We start from the raw sequence: 21,869 nt of genomic DNA, 5'->3' as shown, positions 1-21,869 counted from the left end.
TGCTGACTGCCCATTCATATACCTTCTTTTGTGAAGTGTCTTTTCAAGTTTTATCCATTTTTATTTGAATGGTTGTCTTTCTATTATTAAGTTGTAGGAATTCTCTATATATTCCACATATAAGTCTCCTGTCCAATGTCTATATTGTGGATATGTTCTCCTAGTGTGCAGCCTGCCTATTCATTTACTTAACAGTGTCTTTGATGAGCAGGAAGTATTTGTTTTTATTTGAAATTCAATTTATCAATTTATTATTATTTTTCTGTAAAGAAATCTTTGCCTACCTCAAGGTCACAAAGTTATTTTCCTATATATTTTTTAGAAGGCTTATAGTTTTAGCTTTCATATTTGGGTCTATGAACCATCTCAAATCAGTTGGGTATGGTGTGAGATAGGGGTTGAGGTTCCTTCCATACTGAAAGCCAGTTATCCCAGTACCATTTCTTAAAAAGATTTTCCTTTTCCTAATTAAATTTCTTTGGAGCCTTTTTCAAAAGTCAGCTGACTGTATAAGCATGGGTCTATTTCTGGACTCTCTTTTCTATCAATCTGTTCCACACTGTATCAATTACTGTAGCTTTATAGCAAGTTCTGAAATTAGGTAGTTTAAGTCCTTCAACCCCTTTCTTTTCTTCAAAGATGCCATAGCCATTTTAGTTCCTGGTCCCCTCCATAAAATTTAAGAATCACCTTGTCAGTTCCCACTAAACAGCACAATGGGATTTTAATTGGAACTACACTAAATCTAAAGATCAGTTTAAAGGGAAATGAAATCCCAGCAACATTTGAGTTCTCCAGTGCATGAACCTGATACTTCTCTCCATTTGTTTCTTTCAACAATGTTTTGTAGTTTTTAGTGTAGATATCCTATACATCTTCTATTAAAATTATTTCTCAATATTTTTGTTTTTAATCCTATTGTATATGTCATTTTTTCAAAAATTTTATATTCCAGTTATTTGTTCCTGGTATATAGAAATAAAATTGATTTTGTATATTGACCTTGTGTCTTGGGATCTTCCTAAAATTCACTGATTAGTTCTAGCAGTTCTTTTGTATTCTTAGGATTTTCTATATCATCAATCATGTTGTCTGTAAACAGTCTTCTTCCTTTCCAACATGTATGCCTTTCATTTATTCCTTTCATGTCTTATTACACCTGCTGGGACCTCTAATACTATACTGACTACTCAATATAGTAATGAGAGTGGGCATCCTTGTTCCTGATCTTAGGGGGAAAAGCATTCATTCTTTCACCATTAAGTATGATGTTAACTGTAGGTCTTTCCTAAATGCCCTTTATCAGGCTGAGGAAATTTCGTTGTATTTATAGTTTGTTGAAGAATAAATTTTCGTCATGAATGGGTATTAAGTTGTTTTTGGGGATGTGTTGAGATGATCATATGATTTTTCACCTTTACTAGTATAATGAATTGCATTGATTTTTGAATGTTAACATTTTATTTCTGGAACAAATTCCACTTAGTTGTGATGTGTTGTCATACTGAATTCAATTTGCTATTTTTCTGTTACAGATTTTTATATTTACATTGATGAGGGATAGTGGTTGGTAAATTTTCTTTTCTCTCCATATACTTGTATGGTTTTGTTTTCCAGTCATTATATAAGTTACATTAGAGGGAAGTGTCTATTTTCAGAAAATGTCTCAGTAAGATTTGCCTTTCATAAAAATGACAGTTTAGAAAGAAAACTATCTAGGTCTAGAGTTTTGTTGTAGTAAAATTTCAAATTATGAATTTACTCTCTATCACAGATATAGTGATGATTAGATTTTCTTTTTCTTCTTGTGTCAGTTTTGGTAATTTGATCTTTCAAGGAATTTGTCCATTTCATTTAACTTGTCAAATTTGTCAGCACTATGTAGTTCATGATATTCTCTTGTTATACTTTTAATGTCTTCTTTATCCATTCCTGATAATGGTAACTTTGTTCACTTTGCTTTATAGTGACACTGTCTCCTCAATCCTCAACCATGGAAAGCATTGGTCTTTTCTGCATCACTATAGTTTTGTCATTTTGAGCATGTCACTATAAATCAGATTATACACTATGTAAACTTGTTGAGATTGGCTTTATTTCTTTCACCATAACACCCGTGAGATCCATGCAAATCTTGCATCTATTGATAGTTCATTCCTTTTAATTGCTAGGTAGTATTCTGAGGTATGGATGTGTAGTGTTGAAGAACATATGAGTTTCTTCCAGTTTTTTGCCTTTCACCATGTAGTATGATGTTAGCTGTAGATTTTTGGTAGATGTTCTTTATCAAGTTGAAGTTCCCCTCCATTTGTAGTGTACTGAGAGTTATTATGAATGGGTGTTGAATATTGTCAAATGCTTTTTTATATCTATTAATATGACCATATGATTTTTCACCTTTATACTGTTACTATGGTGGATGACATTGATTAATGTGAATACTGTGAATTACTGTGAATACTGAAACACTCTTACATTCCTTGAATCAACCCCACTTGGTCATGTCGTATTATTCTTTTCATTTGTCATTGGATTCACTTTGTTAGTATTTTGTTGACGACTTTTACATCTCTAATGAAGACTGTTGGTCTGTAGTTTTCTTTTTATTTTATTGTCTTTTTCTGGTTTTGGAATCAGGTAATGCTTGCTTCATAAAATGAGTTGAGACATCTTCTAATTTCTGGAAGAGATTGAGTAGAATTAGTGTTTCTTTTTAAATGTTTCAGAGAATTCTCCAGTGAAACCGTCTGGGCCTAGAGATTTCTTTTCCTTTTTTAACTATGAATTCAAGTTCTTTACTAAGACTGTTCAGATTATCTATTTCAAGAGTGGACAGACTTTCCTATAAAGAGCCAGACAGTAAATATTTAGGTTTTACAAGTCATATGGTCTCTCTTTTGTTCAACTATGCATTGTAGTGCAAAAGCATCATATACAATAGGTAAACAAATGAGTATAGCTGAGTTCCAGCAGAACATTTATGGCACTGAAATTTGAATTCCATGTAATTTTCAAGTGTCACAGAGTATTTTTTCCAGCCATTTAAAAATGTAAAAACCATTCTTAGGTGGCAGGTTCTACAAAACAGGTGTTGAGCTGGACTTGGCCTGCAGACCACAGTTTACCACCCCCTAATCTATTTCATCTTGAGTTATTTTTGATAATTTGTGCTTTTCTAAGAATTGGTCTATTTCATCCAAGCTGTTATATTTTTATTTGTAGAACTGTTCATAGTATTTCTTTATTTAAATTCTCTAAATGGAATTGAAGCCTATAGTAATATTTCTTTCCAAATATCAGTAGTTTGTTTTCTCTCTTTTTTGGTCAGGTTTATCAATTTTATTGGTCACAGAGCCAGCTTTTGTTTGAGTTTTCTCTATTTTTGTTTTGTCGATTCCATTGATTTCTGCTCTTTTTTTTATTTCCTTCGTTCTGCTCTGTATTTTCTCTTTTTATAGTTGCTTGAGGTAGAAACAAGCCTCAATTATTGAATTGAGACTTCTTTTTTAATATAAGTATTTAGTTATTAGAGATTTTCCTTCTAACAGTGTGTTAGCCATGTCCCATATATTTTGAAACGTTTTCATTTTCATTCAGTTCAGTATATTTTTAAGTTTCTCTTGGGTCTCTGACCCATTCAGGAGTTTTTTAAAATTTTCAAATGTTTGAAGATTTTCCTGTTCTTTCTTTCCTTCAGCTTGATTTAGGTGTATTTTCTTTTTCTATTTCAGGTGGAAGATTAGGCTACTGATTTGAAACCTCTGTTTTTTTTCTAATATAAGCATGGAATGCTATAAATGACCTACTGAGTCCCCTTTTAACTGCATCCCATAAATCCTTATATATTGTATTTTAATTTTGTACTTTCCCATGAGACTTCTTTTGATGTCTTGGTTATTAGGAGTGTGTTGTCTAATTTCCAAATGTTTAAAGACCTTCTGTTACTGATTTCTAATTTATATTATTATCTGAGAACATGCTTTGTATAATTTTGTATTTGTTAAGGTTTATTTCATAACCCCCAGGATATGGTCTATCTTGGTGAATATTCCAATTGCGATCGAAAAGAACATGTACTCTTCTGTTTTGGGGTGGAGTGCTCTATAAATATCAGATCCCATTGGTTTGTGTGCTCTAACCTTGCTGTTTTTGTCTAGTAGTTCTCTGTTAATTACTAAGACTGATGTTTTCTAGTAAGGAGGATGTGAGCTGCTGCCTCTTTGCTGTCCCTTGCTTAATGCAAGGCAATGGTGGTCATTAGGGCTATGTACCAGTAAAACTTTACTCACAAACAGGCAGCTAGCCAATGAGCCACAGTTTTCCAACCCTAGCCATAGACTGTCTCTCCTGATAAGAGCTCTCAGTAAACTGAGGACAGCTGGTAGTTAAATCCTTTGATGAGTGCCTTCCCATTTGACATCATTTGTTGTTGCTTAAAAAGAGATAAGGTATTTAGGTCACACAAGAGATGATTCTATCTTGAAATTTTAGTAGTTTGACTTCTGTTCTTACCTAGACGGGGATTAACTAGACCATCCACTTCTACATGTAACTTATATGTAAATGCAGCTTAGATTAGCTTACCTGTAGCTCTCAGCCTTTAGAAATATGATTTGATGGTGTATTTCTTTTTCTTTGTGGAAGAACAGTGCTTTATGGGCCTACTGGAGTAACTATTAACTCATTTTGCCTTTAGTGAGTTAAGCTGACAAAACTTTAGGAAAATTGCATTCGTGTGACTTTGTTAGCTCTCAGGCAGTAAAGAGTAGTTTATAGTTAGTTATCTCAATAATTTATTTCTTTTTAATGGAGAAGCTAAAGAGCCTTCAAGACATCTCTTTTGACACAGTGAAACTAATTTGTATAGACTGCTTGATTCCCTTTTGCTTAGGAGATTAGGGTGAGCATCTTTTCTTAGATCAGCTTCTGGGCAAATAAAGATTTTTACCAGCTGTCTTGTCGAGGTCTGTTATGGGAAGATGTCAATCTCTGGTGCTCTGGCAGGAGGCTGCAGGGGGCAGGCCACTGGCTAAGGCCAGTCGTCTGTGGGTGCACAGCACTTGCCCCACCATCTTGCTCCAGTGCTTCTAGCATCTTTAATTATTACTGACCAAAAAGCCTTCTAATTATTACTATTTTTTCATATTCTAACCTATTTTTAGATTATAAATTATTTAAGAAATAAATAGCCTACTTCTTGGTTTAAAAGAACCAATCATCAATCAAATTAACCAGATTTGGTCGTTTGATGCTGGTAAGTACTTTATAAATGCTTAAAATCAAGAACCTAAAAATAACTTCTCAGGAAAAATAAAACACACAAAAACTTGATCTTGTGTAACACATTTTATTTAGCATTCTTATAGAGTACACAAAATAAACACTTGGATAACTCAAACCTAACAAACACATATGTATTTTCTCATAGGAAAGCACAAGGAGACGACAAAAATATTGTGAGTCTCAAGAATTTCTGAATGAAGTAAAAAGTTCTCCACAAAAATTCAGCAGTATACAGTTCCCCAGTTCATTTTATGAACCCCATCAAGATTTTACCAGTCCAGATATGTTCAACAAGTCAAGCTCTCCATCTTGGTACACATACACTTCTACAACTGGTATGGAGGTCACAGAATTAGACAGTTCTACAGCATTTGGGCTTACAATTTCCCAGTTTACTCTTAGTGAAGAGATAAAGGCAGATGTATATTATTATGGCTTCACCATTCTTCTTCTTTTGATATTAGTATGTCTTGCTTTATATTTTCTCTAAAGATATCAAATAAAATCCTTTTGATAATTTAAGTTTCCAGTTCTTCACAGAAATGTTGCATTCTTATTTCAGGCTTTTCTCCCAGACATTTTCAAGGTAAGTGGCTTATAAAAAGAGGAATGCTTTCTATTAGAGATGGTGTAATGACAGAGTTTGGAAAATACTTTTTAAGGTTCAGATCACCTAGGAAATCTAGAAAAGGGGTTAACGTTTTTTTGATCAAAGGAGAAATCTGAAAATTAAAATGTTAATAGGGACAATTTATCTTAGAAATTTCTTTTTTTAAAATACGTAGATTGACAGATGTTTCCAAAAATTTTATGTAAGCTGATGATATACTATACAGCTATCTTCTAAAACACATTACTAAAAGCTAGGCACATTTTATGAAATGTGATTAATAATTTGCTTACCTTACTACAATATGGACATTCACCAAATATGACGTTAAAACTCTGTCTACTAGTCAGTAGTCCTCTCAACCACTGAAGATTTTTAAAAGAGAAGAAAAAGAAAGGGAGCAGTGTCAACATGATTACATATTACAGGTACTCCAAATAAATATTTTTTTCTTTTTGAGTGCATTATATTTTTATGCCAGATGATTTGCCTTCTTAATTTTCTTTTGCAAGAGTAAGAGGAACATCTCCTGAGCCAATACCAAACTACTAAAATGCTGAATAACAAGGGGAAACCAGTATGGATTTCAAGGTCTATACCACTGATTTATAAGCAAATTACAGGCCCCTTTAAGAATCTGATAAAAAGTATGCACCTTCTCTACCCCCAAACAGATGTACACAAAATAAGTCCATGGGGTTCACAGACCCTCCCTAAATCCATTAATCACAAATTAAGAACTCCTGCTATAAAAGAGATCGTAGGCTCTTTAAAATTTAGGTCTTAATTCTGATCTTAATCACCAATAGTAGGGTTAATTCTCAATCCATTAATTACAAGCAGGAGGCAATCCATTTTTAAAAATTAAATGAATTTTCATTATTACAAAAGAAAGCACATGTTCCCTTAAGAGTATCTCTATAATTAGACCTAGTATTCTATGATTTTATATAAGGTAAATTGACATCTCTACCTAAATTCTCCACTGTTAAACTGCAGCTAGCACCAGCCGCTATCTCTAATCACAAAAATCAGGAGGTAATATTAAGGAAGTTTTTAAAAACTGAAAGCACTATACAACTGCAAGTCATTTTGTATATAGATGCACATACAGTTAGTCATATGTCCACTGTGCCCTAAGATGAATGCTAGAGAGCAAGTGACTGCAGACAGGAAGGAAAGCAGACTTCACATGTATTATATATACAGTAAATAAAGTGTCATTGACTAAGAGTGTTGTGAGTTATTTAGATCATAATATGCATTCTTCTCAATATCAAAAGTAGGAATTATTACATTTATTCTATACTTAAATATAGCCTGAAAAAGTAATATGTACTCTACAGTACTAGCTCCCTTTCACCTTATTGCCACCATTACTCCTACCTGGATGAGTTTACAGAGTTTGCATTGTGGTTACATGAGATATTTACAGAAAGATTCCAATGTTCCATCAGTTTAATTTGTTACGCATCAATAAACAGTCCATGAGTATATTCTAGATACATTTTCCCACTTCTTGGATACTTTAGGACATTTATAGATTCATTAGTAACCACGAGGAAATGAAATACACATTTGGACTGAACTGTTAAAGGAGATAATGGCAATAAAAGATCACTATTGCCTAAACAGATTTTAGATTGTTTAGATTTCAAATATGCATATTTCCTATGCTGTTCGTCTTACTGATATTTTTATTTTTACCTCATATAAACATGTTTGATGGAAAGGCTGTCCACACCGTGAGTTATCGCACACTTGATCGGGAATGGCACCATCAAGCTGATAGGCGTAACAAATGCCACAATCCATAGACAAGTCCTTCAAAAGAAAAGAAACATTGGGGGATGGGGTGGGGGGGGGGAATGAAATATTTATAAGCGTACACAAGGTGAAATAAAAAAGAATGAATAATGTGGTATTAGATACTATTAAATTTTTATAAAATTTTAATAAAGGTAACTATATTGCTATGTTACAGAAAATACAGTCACATCACTATTTAACACCTTAGAAAAGCTATCTGTAAGAGAGGGCTTCCTTTTTCATCCAATAAATAATATACCTATACTAAAAAACAGATTCTACTTTTGGCTCACAAGATGTTTCGGGCTTAAGTAATATTCCCACTATGTACATCAGTATAATGCCACTGCGGTATGCAAAGACAGGAACTGACATTAGCTGGTGATTATACTAAACTTCAAAATTCTGCAACTAAAGGAAAAAGACAAAAACATCCCCACCACTTTAGTAGTCTACATTCTTAGCAGCTTTGTCAAAAATCAATTCTTAGTTTATCTTTGCAGTGTAGTAGTGTCTATTCAATTTTGAAAAACTACGCTGCCAACCTTCACAAACGCTTGTTTCAAGCTAATTAGAACTTTATTTCAGTCATCCATAAGCAGATAGTATAGAAAATCCAAACATCTCATTAGCTACATTGGACCTTTCCCCCTATTTTTAATAATAAAGATGTCATTAATCACTTTACTGCTACAATGACCATGAAAAAAGTACACTTATAACCACCAATCAAAGGTTAACAAGTTCTTTGATGCAACTGCTGCTTGCAGTTCAGAAGTCTGTTATAATATTCTTCCAATTCCTTCCCTTTCAGCCTCATTTTTCTCTGGTGCCTAAAAGAACATTTGACTTTCATTATGCAACACTATTTGGAATATCAAAGCACTGATAGGACTTACAGATTTTTCCAGGATAGCACGAGCTGGAAAATCAATTTCTAAAACATCTTTCAAATTTTTTAACAGACTATTTTCTGGATCCCTGAAAACATGAAAAAAAAAAACTGTTATTAAATTTGTAAAATCATAGAAGAGTAACAATTATATTGCAAAGATACCTACCACAAATGTATGTTTCTGCTCAGCCTAATTCCCAGGGGTTTTACCACTTCAAATATTAAAAAAAAAAAAAAAAAAAAAGTTTAATAATTTAGGGTTTGCTGCTCTTATTTTGTAAAGTCACATTTGGCACAGAATTTGTCTCTTTTTATTGAGCTATAACTGATAACACTGTATTACAGATTTAGGTGTACCACATAGTGATTTGGTATATGTATATATTGCAAAACGATTACAAGTTTAGTTAACATCTGTCATCATGCAGTTACAAAGTTTTTTACTCTTGATGAAAACTTTTAAGATCTATTAGCAACTTTGAAATATACATAATATTTGTTAATTACAGGATTTGTTTCCTAAGTACGTGATTAAAAAATCTAAATCATATATATTATATATTAAAAAAACACAGAAGTACACAGTTCACAATGAGACATTTTCATTTAAGATGTTTACCATTAATATATTAATATGTTAGAATAATATTTAATTACAGTGGTAGACAAATATTTTATAATTCTGTTAAAAACATTTAAACCTGAGATCTCATACCATGGTCAGCTCCAAGAAAACAGCACTCAGGAAGCATAGTAGGATGCCTGGGGTCTACCTCTATATTTATCGAAGCATTATTCCCTAGAATAAAAGAATATTAAAGCTTTTAGAAGTAGAACAGATAATGAAACAAAAAATAAAGGAGTATTTGTCTGGGTACTTATTTCATTGTATACCCAAGGAAAGATTAACTAATTGTATTGTATATATATAGTTTTTTATACAGGTAAATATACTACTAATTCATAATTTAACAAAAAGAAGTAATTTGAAGATTCTGATCATGACTAAAGATTTGGGGATCCCAAGTTTCAAAAAACAGAGCCAATCCATAAGTTAATATAATTAGTTTAGATACGAATTCTGGTCAGAATTCCATTAAAGTTTGAATAAAAATTTTCTAGAGTGATAAAAATCTTTAATATATAAAAATTACAAGTCACAAGTTTAAGAAATAATCTAAATGATATCGTAATATCCTTGAAAAGTAATAGAACAAACATAAAAGACTAAAAATACAATAAATGATAAAAATAAATGTTTAAGAATTGAGTTTTATAAAAACATTTTCTGAAATCTTTATCTCCCTGTGAAGCTTTCCTGGATAAGTTAACAAAGGGGTCAATTCATATTAAATTTTTGGAAACTGTTCATTTAATAACAAAAACAACTAACGGTTTACAGAATCTAAGGAAAAGCTATTTCTACTTGGCACTAAATTCTTTTATAAATTTTAACTGTACTAGAGTATGTACAAATTTCAGAAATTTTATTGCTTTTTTTGAAGGTACATAGTGTGGTTGTTTAAGGTTAATTTGGATTTCATTTTTCTGGTAAAAATGTCTTGATAAATTCTATACACTATAGCATAATCCTCTGGCTAAGGTTGGCAACAGTATAAATACAATTATTACAGATCTAGCAAAAAAAGGTAATCAAGTAAAATAAAAAAGTAAGTCCAAGTAATTCAGTAAGAAAAACAAAATTACAAAAAGTTAATTTATAATTTCATTGGTTAATGCATTTTTTACATGAACACATATTCCACGTTAGCCTTTAGCAACGTCACCTAATGGCTCCAGAAAGTACTTTCACTTAACAAAAATGGTCGTATTAACTAATCTTTTGATTAATTTGCTGAAAACTTGGTGCTAAAAGGGCAAATCAATGCCTGAAGGAAAAAAAAGGAGCTAAAAGGTAAATATACGGAGAATGAATAAATACCAGGTTGTTTACGCTGAACAATGAGAAATAAGAAGTATATTTAATCATAACCTAAGAGAAATAATTATTTTAATGGGGACATTAAGATAATAAATTACTACACTTCTTTGAAGAAAATATTTTCATTTTAATATCTACTTGTTCACAAATATACCATAACTTGGTTAATTATTCCAAATTAAATACTGTTAAGACTTTTTCAAACTTGGTAAGTAACAATACTGTCTGTAGAATTGCTGCATAATTATACTTTCCTCTTCTCATAGTAACATGTCACTTTTCCCCCCACATAATCTATTATGCCTGGGGAGAAACTACTAATTCGGATATGATTCACATCAAAATATCCTTCATAACTATATAGTATTTACTGTGAACTCAAATATAGTTTAAAACATCTAAAATCTTGAGAGGTTGAGCTTTAAAACTGACTTCATGTATTGCTTGCTCATAATGAGAATACATAAAACAATCATCTCATAGTAAAGAGAATATGGTAATATTTCCAGGGTGATATTTATGGTTATTCCACATCTTATTAATTTCATATATTTATAGTAAATTAAATACTTAAAATATATTCAATTATTATTTTGTAAAGCTTTCTTTTTACTCTTCAATGGCATGCATGGCCACTTCAGGTTCTTTTACCCTCCTCTATATTTCTGTCAGAAAATATTCCCAAACTTGTTCGTACTAATCTTGTCTAGTTTCACGAATGAAGACTTCATTATTTCTAACATAGTTTTTTTCCTAAGTAATGGAAGTTTTGAAAAATCTACTCCACAATTTCTGTGCTAATTGAAAGCTAATTAAACACTATCTCTGAATGCTACTTCCATGGATTAGATCATCACCTTTTGTAATGAAACACCTCAGTACTTGCCCTTTCTACTTGAAATATTTACATTTAAATACATAGTAATAAAAGAAATCATAGTTCATCTCCCAAAGTTTTAATAGTTGACTTCATACAAAAAAAGTCATCTAAGAGTCCAATGTCATCTTAGATTCATTTTCCTAAGTAATACAAAATACAATCAAACACCTTAAAAAAAACCCCTCCTTAATCCTCTTTTACTCTACCTAATGCAATTCTGCGTGCTGTAGCGCTCCTTGTAGGTTTTTCCGGCTCAAGTACCCAAGTCTTCTCATCAATTTCATCCATAACATCCCAGAATGCCTTCAGTGATTCCAGTGCTGCCAAAAACTGACTATGAATGCTTATTAAGGAGCTCTGTGAAAAGACAGACGAAAGCTGAATAAGCTGTATGACACTATCAATAGTGGATTATTTTTCACTTAGAGGATACAACTCAATTTACAAGTTTTAAGCTCTGTTTCATTTAAGCTAAAACTAGACTCTAGTAAACAACAGTCAACTCTCCCTGCTTCATATCTCTTCACCACTATTAGTATTAACAGAATTCTTTTTTGATTGTCACTGGACTGTGCACTTATCAAGAAAGAATTGCTTTTTAAAAACCGTATTTATTATGATGCATTTTGTACTATATGTATGGAAAGGTATACCTTGTATTAATAATTACTATTATTAACGTATACAATATATATTTAGCATAGTGTCTATACAATTTTAGTATGAAAATATTTTTATTTTCGCTCAGTTATCAATTTAAATGCAGCGCTATTTGTAATTTGATTAAATTACTTTTACACACTGTTAATAAATAACTTTGCAGAGTTAATTAGACAAAGAGTATGAAAAGGTTTTACACAGTTTTAAAGAATTCAACAGAAATTACAAACAGGATTTCTTTTGATGTTAAATTTTTAGCCAGTCTCTGAATTCAGTATTTCAGGCATTAATCCTTCATGGGAATTAAATACATTTTCACTAAATGACAAGAACTAAAGCCATCACTGATTTTAAAAATCAATTCATAATTACCTTCAAAGTCAAGAGTTTCTTATAAAATAATGTGGTATGGTTAAAAGATACAACTATTTACTAAATATTTTATATAAAAAGCCATCAAAACTAAAACAGTTTTAAAAAGAATTAAGGATTTTATTTACTGTTTCAAATAAGCAAAACATATAAAAAAGTCACTGAAAAACTGTTGGCTCGTATCAAATGTATTCATCTAAAATAACTGATACAAGCCAACAATTCAAGAATATGATACACCCTGAGTAAGATGAAAAGAAAGAACTCACTTCCTTAAACCTGTATTTTGTACTTATGTACTTAAGGAAAACCCATTTCATCTCATCACTTCAGTCAGGGTGTACACGTAGATGGATTCATAGCTCAGATTCACCAAAGCAGTTTCAACTCTTCTTCTATACACAGAAAAAAGTTAAGAGTAGGAACTAGAGCTTAATGTGTAAAAATAACCTTTTATTACTAGTATATTGAGGGTAGAATATTCTCTTCTAGTATACCATACTTATCCACAAGTTTAGATGCCAGAATCCAGAAAACTAAATTCCCAAGTGTTTCTTTTTTTTTTTTTTTAACTGTGAGCTGCACTTTATTTCCTCTTTCACTGAATGCACCACCATTCTTTACATACCCAAATAAGAAACCAGCCTTGGTCCTTGTAGATTTCCTCTGATACCTAGTAAATTCTGTAAGTTAACATAAGACTTAAGTCCATATTTAACATATTTCTTGATAACTCTATTTATCCTAGTATTATTATATATTATTAAAATAATCCCCTATTCTTATTTCCATATTCAGACTTGCCATCCTTGACTTCAACAACCTTCTGGCAGAGTACCCTATTTAAAATATAAACCTGAACAGATCAGTCCCTCTCTTAAAACCATTCAAACCAACATTTTAACTGGATTTCTTTCCCCTCTACTCATATTCCCCTAAAGCCCATTATTTACATTGTGATTAAGCTGATTTTTGTATTCTGCAAACCTGACACTATAATTTCCTGGTTTACAATAAACTGTTTTAAGTGCAGTTCTTCTCAGTGATGTTTTGTCTTTGTGATGCTACCACGTAATAAAAGCAACACAAGTTCCAAGAGCTGTTCAATAAATACTTGTTTAAGTAAATTGAACTAAACTATTTGACATAAAATAATCACTGATGACCACCATTCTATTTGGTCACCATTATTTACAAGTACCTTGCAAATTATGTTTTGTGTTATCGTTAGTGATTAAAACCACAGTTCTTTATCATGGCTTACAATTAATATTGTTTCATATGTATACATAGATATGTTTGCATAAAGTAAATTGAAATACTTTCTGTGGGTTTATTTACTACTCCAAGCTTCAGGAACCATGTTCCCTATGATCATTCCCAAATTTGTTTAAGCCAGATGGAGAACTCCAAAACTACTCAGCCATTTCTATATAGATAATATCTATATGGCTGTCTAAGACGCACACCATAATTGGATGGCTCCAAACTGATCGCATCATCTTCCCAAGGAAAAATTCCCTTCCCGCTGATTTTTTATTAGTGAAAGGGGCTACTACTTGCCCTATTGCCCAAGCCAGGAATCTAAGCATAGATTTAAGTAGATTACTAAAACAACCTTCTAACTGAATTTTCTTCCTTTAGACATAGCCCCCTATTGTAACTAAATTGACTTTTGTACTATGTAAGTCTAATACAGTAATTTCTTTGCTTACAATAAAAGTCATTAATCACTAGATGCAAACATAATAAACCAATTGATGGACAGTATGTTGGCATTTTTAACAGCTTTATTGAGGTATAATTGATACACAAAGAACTGCACATATTTAATGTGTAAGTTGATGAGTTTGGGCATATGCATATACCCATAATACCATCACCATAATCAAGGTAATAGATATAGCCAACACTTAACATGAGATCTCTAACATGAGATCCCTAAAAACACTTAACATGAGATCTACCCTCTCAACAAATTGTGAAGTGCACACTACGGCATTGTTAACTATATTGTACAACAGATCTCTAGAACTTATTCATCTAGCACTCTGTACCCACTGAACACCAACTCCTCATTTCACCCACCTGCCAGCCACTGGCAACCACTATTCTATTCTCTGTATCTATCAGTTTGACTTAGATATTTCATATAAGTAGAATCATGGCAGTATTTGTCCTTTTTGTGACTTATTTCACTTAGCAGAATATCCTCCAGGTTCATCCATATTGTTGCAAATGGCAGGATTTTCTTTTTTAAAGCTGTCTTGTATATACCACATTTTCTCTGCCCATTCATCTGTTTATGACAGATAAACAGATGGACAGTTGGATTTTTTCATATCTTTGCTATTATGAATAACACTACAATGAACACGGGAGTGCAGGCATCTCTTCAAGACTCTGATTTCAGTTCTTTTGGAATATACCGATTGCTGGATCATATGGTTGTTGTATTTTTTACTTTTTTGAGGACACTCCATACTGTTTTCCATAGTTGCTGCATCATTTTACTCTCTCACCAACAGTGTACAAGGGTTCCAATTCTTCCACATCCTTGCCAATACTTGCTACTTTGTGGGAGTGTTTGTTGGTTTGTTTTGTTTTTGATAATAGCCATCCTGACAGATCAAAACTATGACATGATACCATGTTTTAGTTTTGATTTGTATTTCCCTGATAATTAATGATGTTCAGCATCTTTTTATATACTGGTTGGCCATTTGTATGTCTTCTTTGGAGAAACGTATGTTCAAGTTCTTTGCCCATTTTTTAATCAGGTTATTTGTTTTTTTTTGCTGTTGAGTTTTAGGAGTTCCTTATATATTTTGGATATTAACCCTTTATCCGATAGTTTGCAAATATTTTCTCTCATTTCATAGGCTTTTTCATTTTGTTGATTGTTTCCTTTACTGTGCAGAAGCCTTTTAAAGGTATGATGTAGTTCCACTTGTCTATTTTTGCTTTGTTGCCTGTACTTTCAGTGTCATATTTAAGAGATCATTGCCAAAACCAATATCAAGAAGCTTTTCCCCTATGTTTTCATCTAGTAGTTTTACAGTTTCAGGTCTTATGTTCAAGTTTTTAATTAGTTTTGAGTTGATTTTTGTATACAGTATGAGGTAGGCGTCTAATTTCATTTTTTTGCATATGGATATCTAATTTTCCCAACACTGTTGAAGAGACAACTCTTTTTAAAAATCAGTAGTGTCCCTCTCCTTTCTCTCTCTCCGTCTATATCTATATTTAAAAATCTATAATTACCTATTTCATTGAAAATCCAAGGAAAAGTTAACCAAAAAAAGTCATAAAATGCTGTCACATGGTATCTTTCATTTGAAAGTAAGTATCCCCAAACACATTGTCCATTTCTTGTATGCGTGAATGTAAATAAAATCCTAAACATAGCTCTGCTTAAAATGCTAACTCTGTATTTTAAACAGAAAAGGTATGTTTTTTAAAAAGAAAATGACAGCAGAAAAAAAAACAAACAAAAAACCCATGAAACAACCACCCTGAAACTAGAAGTCAGTTGATAATTACAGAAAAAGTGAATTTCAAATCCTAAAAGTCATCATCAGTCTCCCAAGGCAACAGAAATAAAAGCAAAAATAAACAAATGGGACCTAATCAAACTTCCAAGCTTTTGTACAGCAAAGGAAACCATAAACAAAACAAAAAGACAACCTACAGAGTCAGAGAAAATATTTGCAAGTGATTTGACCAACAAGGACTTAATTTCCAAAATATACAAACAGCTCATATAACTCAATATCAAAAAATCAACAATGCAATCAAAAAATGGGCAGAAGACCTAAACAGACATTTCTCCAAAGAAGACATACAGATGGGCAACATGAAAAGATGCTCAACATCACTAATTATTAGGGAAATGCAAATCAAAATTACAATGAGGTACCACCTCACACCAGTCAGAATGGCTATGATTAAAAAATTGACAAACAATAAATGCCAGAGAGGGTGTGAAGAAAAGGGGACCCTCCTACACTGTTGGTGGGAATGTAAATTGGTGCAGCTACTATGGAAAACAGTATGGAGGTTCCTCATAAAACTAAAAATAGATTTGCCATAGGATCCTGCAATCCTACTCCTGGGATTATATTATATATCTGGAGAAAACTATAATTTGAAAAGATACATGCACCCCAATGTTCATTACAGCACGTTTTACAATAGTCAAGACATGGAAACCACCTTAATGTCCACTGACAGATGAATGGATAAAGACGTGGTATAAATATACAATGGAATACTACTCAGCCATAAAAAAGAATGAAATTATGCCATTTACAGCAACATGGATGGACCTACAGATTATCATACTAAGTGAGGAATGTCAGAAAAAGACAAATACCAAATAATATCACTTATATGTGGGACCTAAAATATGACACAAATGAACTTATCTATGAAACAGACTCACAGACATAGAGAATAGACTTGTGGTTGCCAAGGGAGAAACGGGGTGGAAGAGGGATGGATTGGGAGTTTGGGATTAGCAGATGCAAACTATTATGCATAGAATGGATAAATAACAAGGTCCTACTATATAGCACAGGGAACTATATTCAATATCCTGTGGTAAACCATAATGGAAAAGAATATGAAAAAGAATGTATATATGTAACTGACTCACTCTGCTGTACTGCAGAAATTAACACAACATTGTAAATCAGCTATGCTTCAAAAAAATAAATTTTTTAAGAAGTCATAATCAAATTTTACACAGTATTTTTATGTTCCAAATAAAGAAAGTCTGAAAAGGTGGAAAGTGAGACACAGAAACATTTATCTTAGCAGTTTTAATGAAGTGGACATTAAAACTATTGTATCAATAAGCTATCTGAAAAAAAATTTTTCTACAACTGCTTATTTTGTCTGTTAAATCATTCACAAACTCTTATTTTCAATTGATTTCCCTACTGAAAATGGGGGAAAAAAGTCTAAATGTTAACAATGCAATTAAATATTCTATATACATCACCAGAAATGCCAAGGAAGTACCCTATAATATGACCAAATTTGATATCAAAGTTCAGTAAGTATTTTGCAAGGAGAAAAGGTCTATAAAAATTTTTTTTCAAAAATAAAAATTGCCAAGTCCTCATTTTTTAATATAAGCAGTCTCACATCACACCAAAACTACCATGCAACTGTCTTAATTAAGTTTTCTTTCTCTTTTTAGGGGGTGGAGGGGAGACAATATGCAATGTAAAATAACATGTGAATCAGATAAAAACTGATAAAAGGTGAGAAAGTTTAATATTAAGAGGTAACATTAAAATAAAAATACAAAATGTTGGTAAGGATGTAAATCAACATGAACTCTCACATTCTGTGGGTGAGTGTATAAAATGGCACAACCATGTTTGAAAAGATTTGGCAATTTCTTTAAAAACTAATCCTTACTTGTAACTTAGCTGTCCATAAAAACACTTATGTAAGAATGTTCATAGCAGTTCATTCATAAATGTCAAAAATTGGTATAAGTCCAGATGTCCATCAATAGGAGAAATGATAAACCCTAGTATATTCATGCAATGGAATACTACTCAGGAATAAAAAGACCAAACTACTAATACATGTCACAACATGGAAATTTCAAAACTATGTTGAGTGAAAGAAGCCTATGTACAAAAAGAGTACATACTATATGCTTCTGTTGATATGAAGTCTGGAACAGGCACAGCTAAGGTGCGGTTGGAAAAAAATCAAAACAATGGATATTTACTGGGAAGAGAGAGGAGACTGAATGATGGTAATGTTCTGCATCTTGAGTATGGACTGCACCAGTATATTCATTTACTGAAACTTATGATACACTTAGGATTTATGCATTTTATTATTCCCAAATTTTACAAAGTACTGAACTCTAGTTAAAGGTATGCATACTGAAGTATTTGGGGGAAAGATCTGATACATGCAAATTACTTTGAAAGGCCTCAAAAATCAGATGGATTTATGGACGGAAAGAGGTACAAATGGAAATATAAGTGTTAAAGCAAGTACAGTAATTGTTAACTATAGAATCTGGGTGGTGTATATATGAATATTCACCATAAACCTTTTCAATGTTTCTGTATGTTTGAAATTTTATAATAAAATATTGGGAGGAATTATATAACTTATATGAGTTATTTATTATAACTAAGAAAGTTAAAACTTTTTTCTGGATTAGGTTATAGACTAATTTTTTTCAAATATTCAACAACTGATCTCTTTACATAAATCTTTAAATCTATATATTTAAAACCATCTCTAAAACAAAACATAAATATGCCTTCTGAGAAAAGTGGCTCACTGTATATGGCAAGTTATAATCTTTGAAGTGTCTGTAATAGGTGTTCTTAACCAGAGAATCATAAGGTTGGGTTAAAAAAATGCATTTTACATTCTCTAAGTAAAATTTAGCATTTCACTCAACTATGGACATAGATAACAAACCACACAAATGGTATCACTACCTGTAACTTTCTCTACAATAAAAATCACACTGCAATCACTTAGGGAACTTAAACACTAATATCTAGATTCCATTCTCAGCCATTCCTTTTTAATTGATCTTGTTACAATGCAGCCTTAGCACTAGGAATTTCCAAAGTTCCCCAAGTGATTCTAATGTGCAAAGTTGAGAACCACAGGTGGCACAATGAAGAACAGCCATCCCTGTTATAGTCTAAATGTTACCAGACATATTTCTAAAAGATTCAAGCTCTTGAGGGAAAAGAAAGCCATCCTTATGAACATTGACACGATAACTTTAATTTCACTGTTTTTTCACTGTTGTTTAATATTTTATTTTTGCAACCAATTTTGGGATTTAGGGAAGCATACAATGAATTTGTAAAAATGGAACACAGTTTATAAAATTAGACTTATGGAGAAAAGTTTTAACTTTAACTTAAAATAGTCAATTTGTAGCCATATACAACAAACTATCAGGGTCAAGAATCAAAGAATGCATGTCCTCATTTATAGTATACCAAGTTATACAAAATTAAGTAAGTAAATACTACAAAATGAATTATGTCTTAATACAATTCAATACAGCAAATGTGTATAATGTGTAAGTGTTATGCTCTACAGTAAATACTGGTTGATATAAGAAAATATAAGATACAATAGAGTATGTTAGTTAAGATCATAGACTTGTAGTCAAATATTTAGTCTCATTCCTAGTTCCACTACTTAAAACTAGTTGCATCTTTCTCAGCAAATTACTTAATCTCACTTAGCTTCTGCAATATGGAAATACTGTTAATCCCTACAAGATTTGAGTGAGATGATGTATATAAAATGCTAAGTGCTCATATGCTTAAAATTGATAAGCCACTATAATTAAAAGACATATGGTCCCTGACCTAGAGAAATTCTATCAAATCAAAAAATATTTGTACCATATTAGACAAAGGATTAACACCCTTAATATAAAAAGTTACTGAAAATCAATTTAAAAAATACATGTTATTTTTAAAAATAGGGGATTAAAGACAGTTTCCCAGAGAAAAAATTCACATAATCACATAAAAAATACTCAACTTCATAAGTTTAGACATTATTTCTAATTGCAAAATTTCAGGTAAGAGAAAGAGAAGAGATGAGCAAAGCCTCAGAGTTAGAGGATGGTGAGAATAATGAGGTATACGGGATGGGGGTCTGCTTTCCCAGAGTAACTTTTCCTTTAATAACTGAGGTAGCTCAATTCCATGGTATGGCTTCTTTCCTACAGCACTCCCATTACTAGTCACTGCTTTATTACAGAACATCACTGAAGAGGTGAGCATTCTATAGGTCCTATGGGACCATGGTACATGCCCTTAATCCATTCCAGAATAATCAAGAGTGGTTTTGTTCTAATTCAGCACCAATGATCTTGTTCCAAGGCTTCACTTGTCCCTGGGTAGTGTGGTTTTAAAAACAACCCACTTTATAAGAATTTTTATTTTCTTCTTTGTACTTTTCCATACTTCCTACAATAACATATATTATTTGTATAATCATAAAGGAGCATACGTAGAACTAGAAATAAATGGTCTGTCAGCTATCCTTTCATTTCATGAATGTGTATAGTGAAAAACATACTAAATTCAATTCAATGAAACTAATATTTCAACCATGTGTCAGGACTATGTTAGGATCTCCAAGACAAAGATAAAAGAACCCAGTACACAAAGAGGTCACCATTCTAATCTTGATGGGTAACAAAGTATCTGATGTCAAGACATACCCAGACCCTTAAAGACTTAATATTACATCTATAAATGTGAGTGTGTGGTAGATAACTTCTAAGGTGACTTCCAGCTCTAAAAGTCAAGAACTCTGAATATAACTTTGAAAATCCATGAAGTAGGTGATTCTGTCCACTTAAAAGTAGGTATACTTCCTTTCAAGATGCCAATTACTATAACATACTCCCATTTATTTCCAAATCGTGTGTATAAACATTTTCTCATTCAAATTATATATAAGTTATAAATAACTTATATGATTCACTGTAGAACAATCATTTCCTCTTGAATCAAAAGAACTTTTGTACCAAAATCAAAATATTTGGATTACACTTCATATCCCCATGTATTTAAGGGGAGAAGTCAAAGATGCATTATACAACTACTATTTTTTTCTAAAATATAGGGACAAAATTTCAGTCTTCTAAAACTTTTGAGTTTGGGAATAGGTTTGAAACCACAAATTTCTAGCAGGAATAGAAAGCAACTACACAGCCCAAATATGATGAAGATCCAAAAATTATACCCAGAACACTGCAACTGGTTAATTCATTAATCAAAGGAAAATGTCAACCTTTTTAGCACATATACATAATTAAAAGAAATAAAACAGAGGAAAAAAAAAACTTTAGAAGGAAGACAAAAGAAATTACCAGCAAAACCAAAAAAATAAAAATTTTAAAACCCCCAAAACAGGGGCTTCCTTGGTAGCGCAGTGGTTAAGAATCCACCTGCCAACGCAGGAGATACGGGTTCAAGCCCTGGTCCGGGAAGATCCCACATGCCGCAGAGCAACTAAGCCCATGCGCCACAACGACTGAGCCTGCGCTCTACAGCCCACGAGCCACAACTACTGAGCCTGTGTGCCACAACTACTGAAGCCCACATGCCTAGAGCCCATGCTCTGCAACAAGAGAAGCCACCGCAATGAGAAGCCCGCGCACCACAACGGAGAGTAGCTCCCACTCGCCGCAACTAGAGAAAGCCCGCACGCAGCAACGAAGACCCAATGCAGCTAAAAATAATTAAATAAAATAAATTAATTAAACAAAAAACAAAAACAAACACAAACACAGAAAAGGCTCAGTGTCCCAAAAGCAATAAACTATCTTACAGAGAAGAAAAGTATCCCAGTAACCAAGATAACAATGTAGGCGCCTCTCACCTAA

At 32.3% G+C, this 21,869-nt stretch overlaps 2 protein-coding genes across 4 annotated transcripts in view; one reads left to right on the top strand and one right to left on the bottom strand.

Annotated features, from left to right (window-relative positions):
• The window catches only part of VRK2 (VRK serine/threonine kinase 2), an 89,586-nt gene extending 83,783 nt beyond the window's left edge, over positions 1-5,803 (top strand). For both annotated transcript variants that reach the window (XM_007189688.2, XM_007189689.3), the window contains exon 13: positions 5,429-5,803. In XM_007189688.2, the coding sequence (XP_007189750.2) occupies positions 5,429-5,773 (345 nt within the window). In that variant the 3' untranslated portion in view covers positions 5,774-5,803. The remainder of the gene's footprint in view (positions 1-5,428) is intronic.
• FANCL (FA complementation group L) overlaps positions 5,741-21,869 on the bottom strand; it is a 77,787-nt gene continuing 61,658 nt past the window's right edge. For both annotated transcript variants that reach the window (XM_007189687.2, XM_057558267.1), the window contains exons 8-14: positions 11,626-11,776; positions 9,313-9,396; positions 8,764-8,809; positions 8,602-8,683; positions 7,601-7,717; positions 6,187-6,258; positions 5,741-5,877 (exon numbers count right to left, since the gene is read on the bottom strand). In XM_007189687.2, coding sequence (XP_007189749.2) covers positions 5,842-5,877; positions 6,187-6,258; positions 7,601-7,717; positions 8,602-8,683; positions 8,764-8,809; positions 9,313-9,396; positions 11,626-11,776 — 588 coding nt within the window. In that variant the 3' untranslated portion in view covers positions 5,741-5,841. The remainder of the gene's footprint in view (positions 5,878-6,186; positions 6,259-7,600; positions 7,718-8,601; positions 8,684-8,763; positions 8,810-9,312; positions 9,397-11,625; positions 11,777-21,869) is intronic.

Source organism: Balaenoptera acutorostrata, chromosome 12 (genome assembly GCF_949987535.1).
Source record: "Balaenoptera acutorostrata chromosome 12, mBalAcu1.1, whole genome shotgun sequence".
NCBI lineage: Eukaryota > Metazoa > Chordata > Mammalia > Artiodactyla > Balaenopteridae > Balaenoptera > Balaenoptera acutorostrata.
The sequence above is the reverse complement of the archived record's forward strand: the minus strand, read 5'-3'. Positions and strand labels throughout refer to the sequence as shown.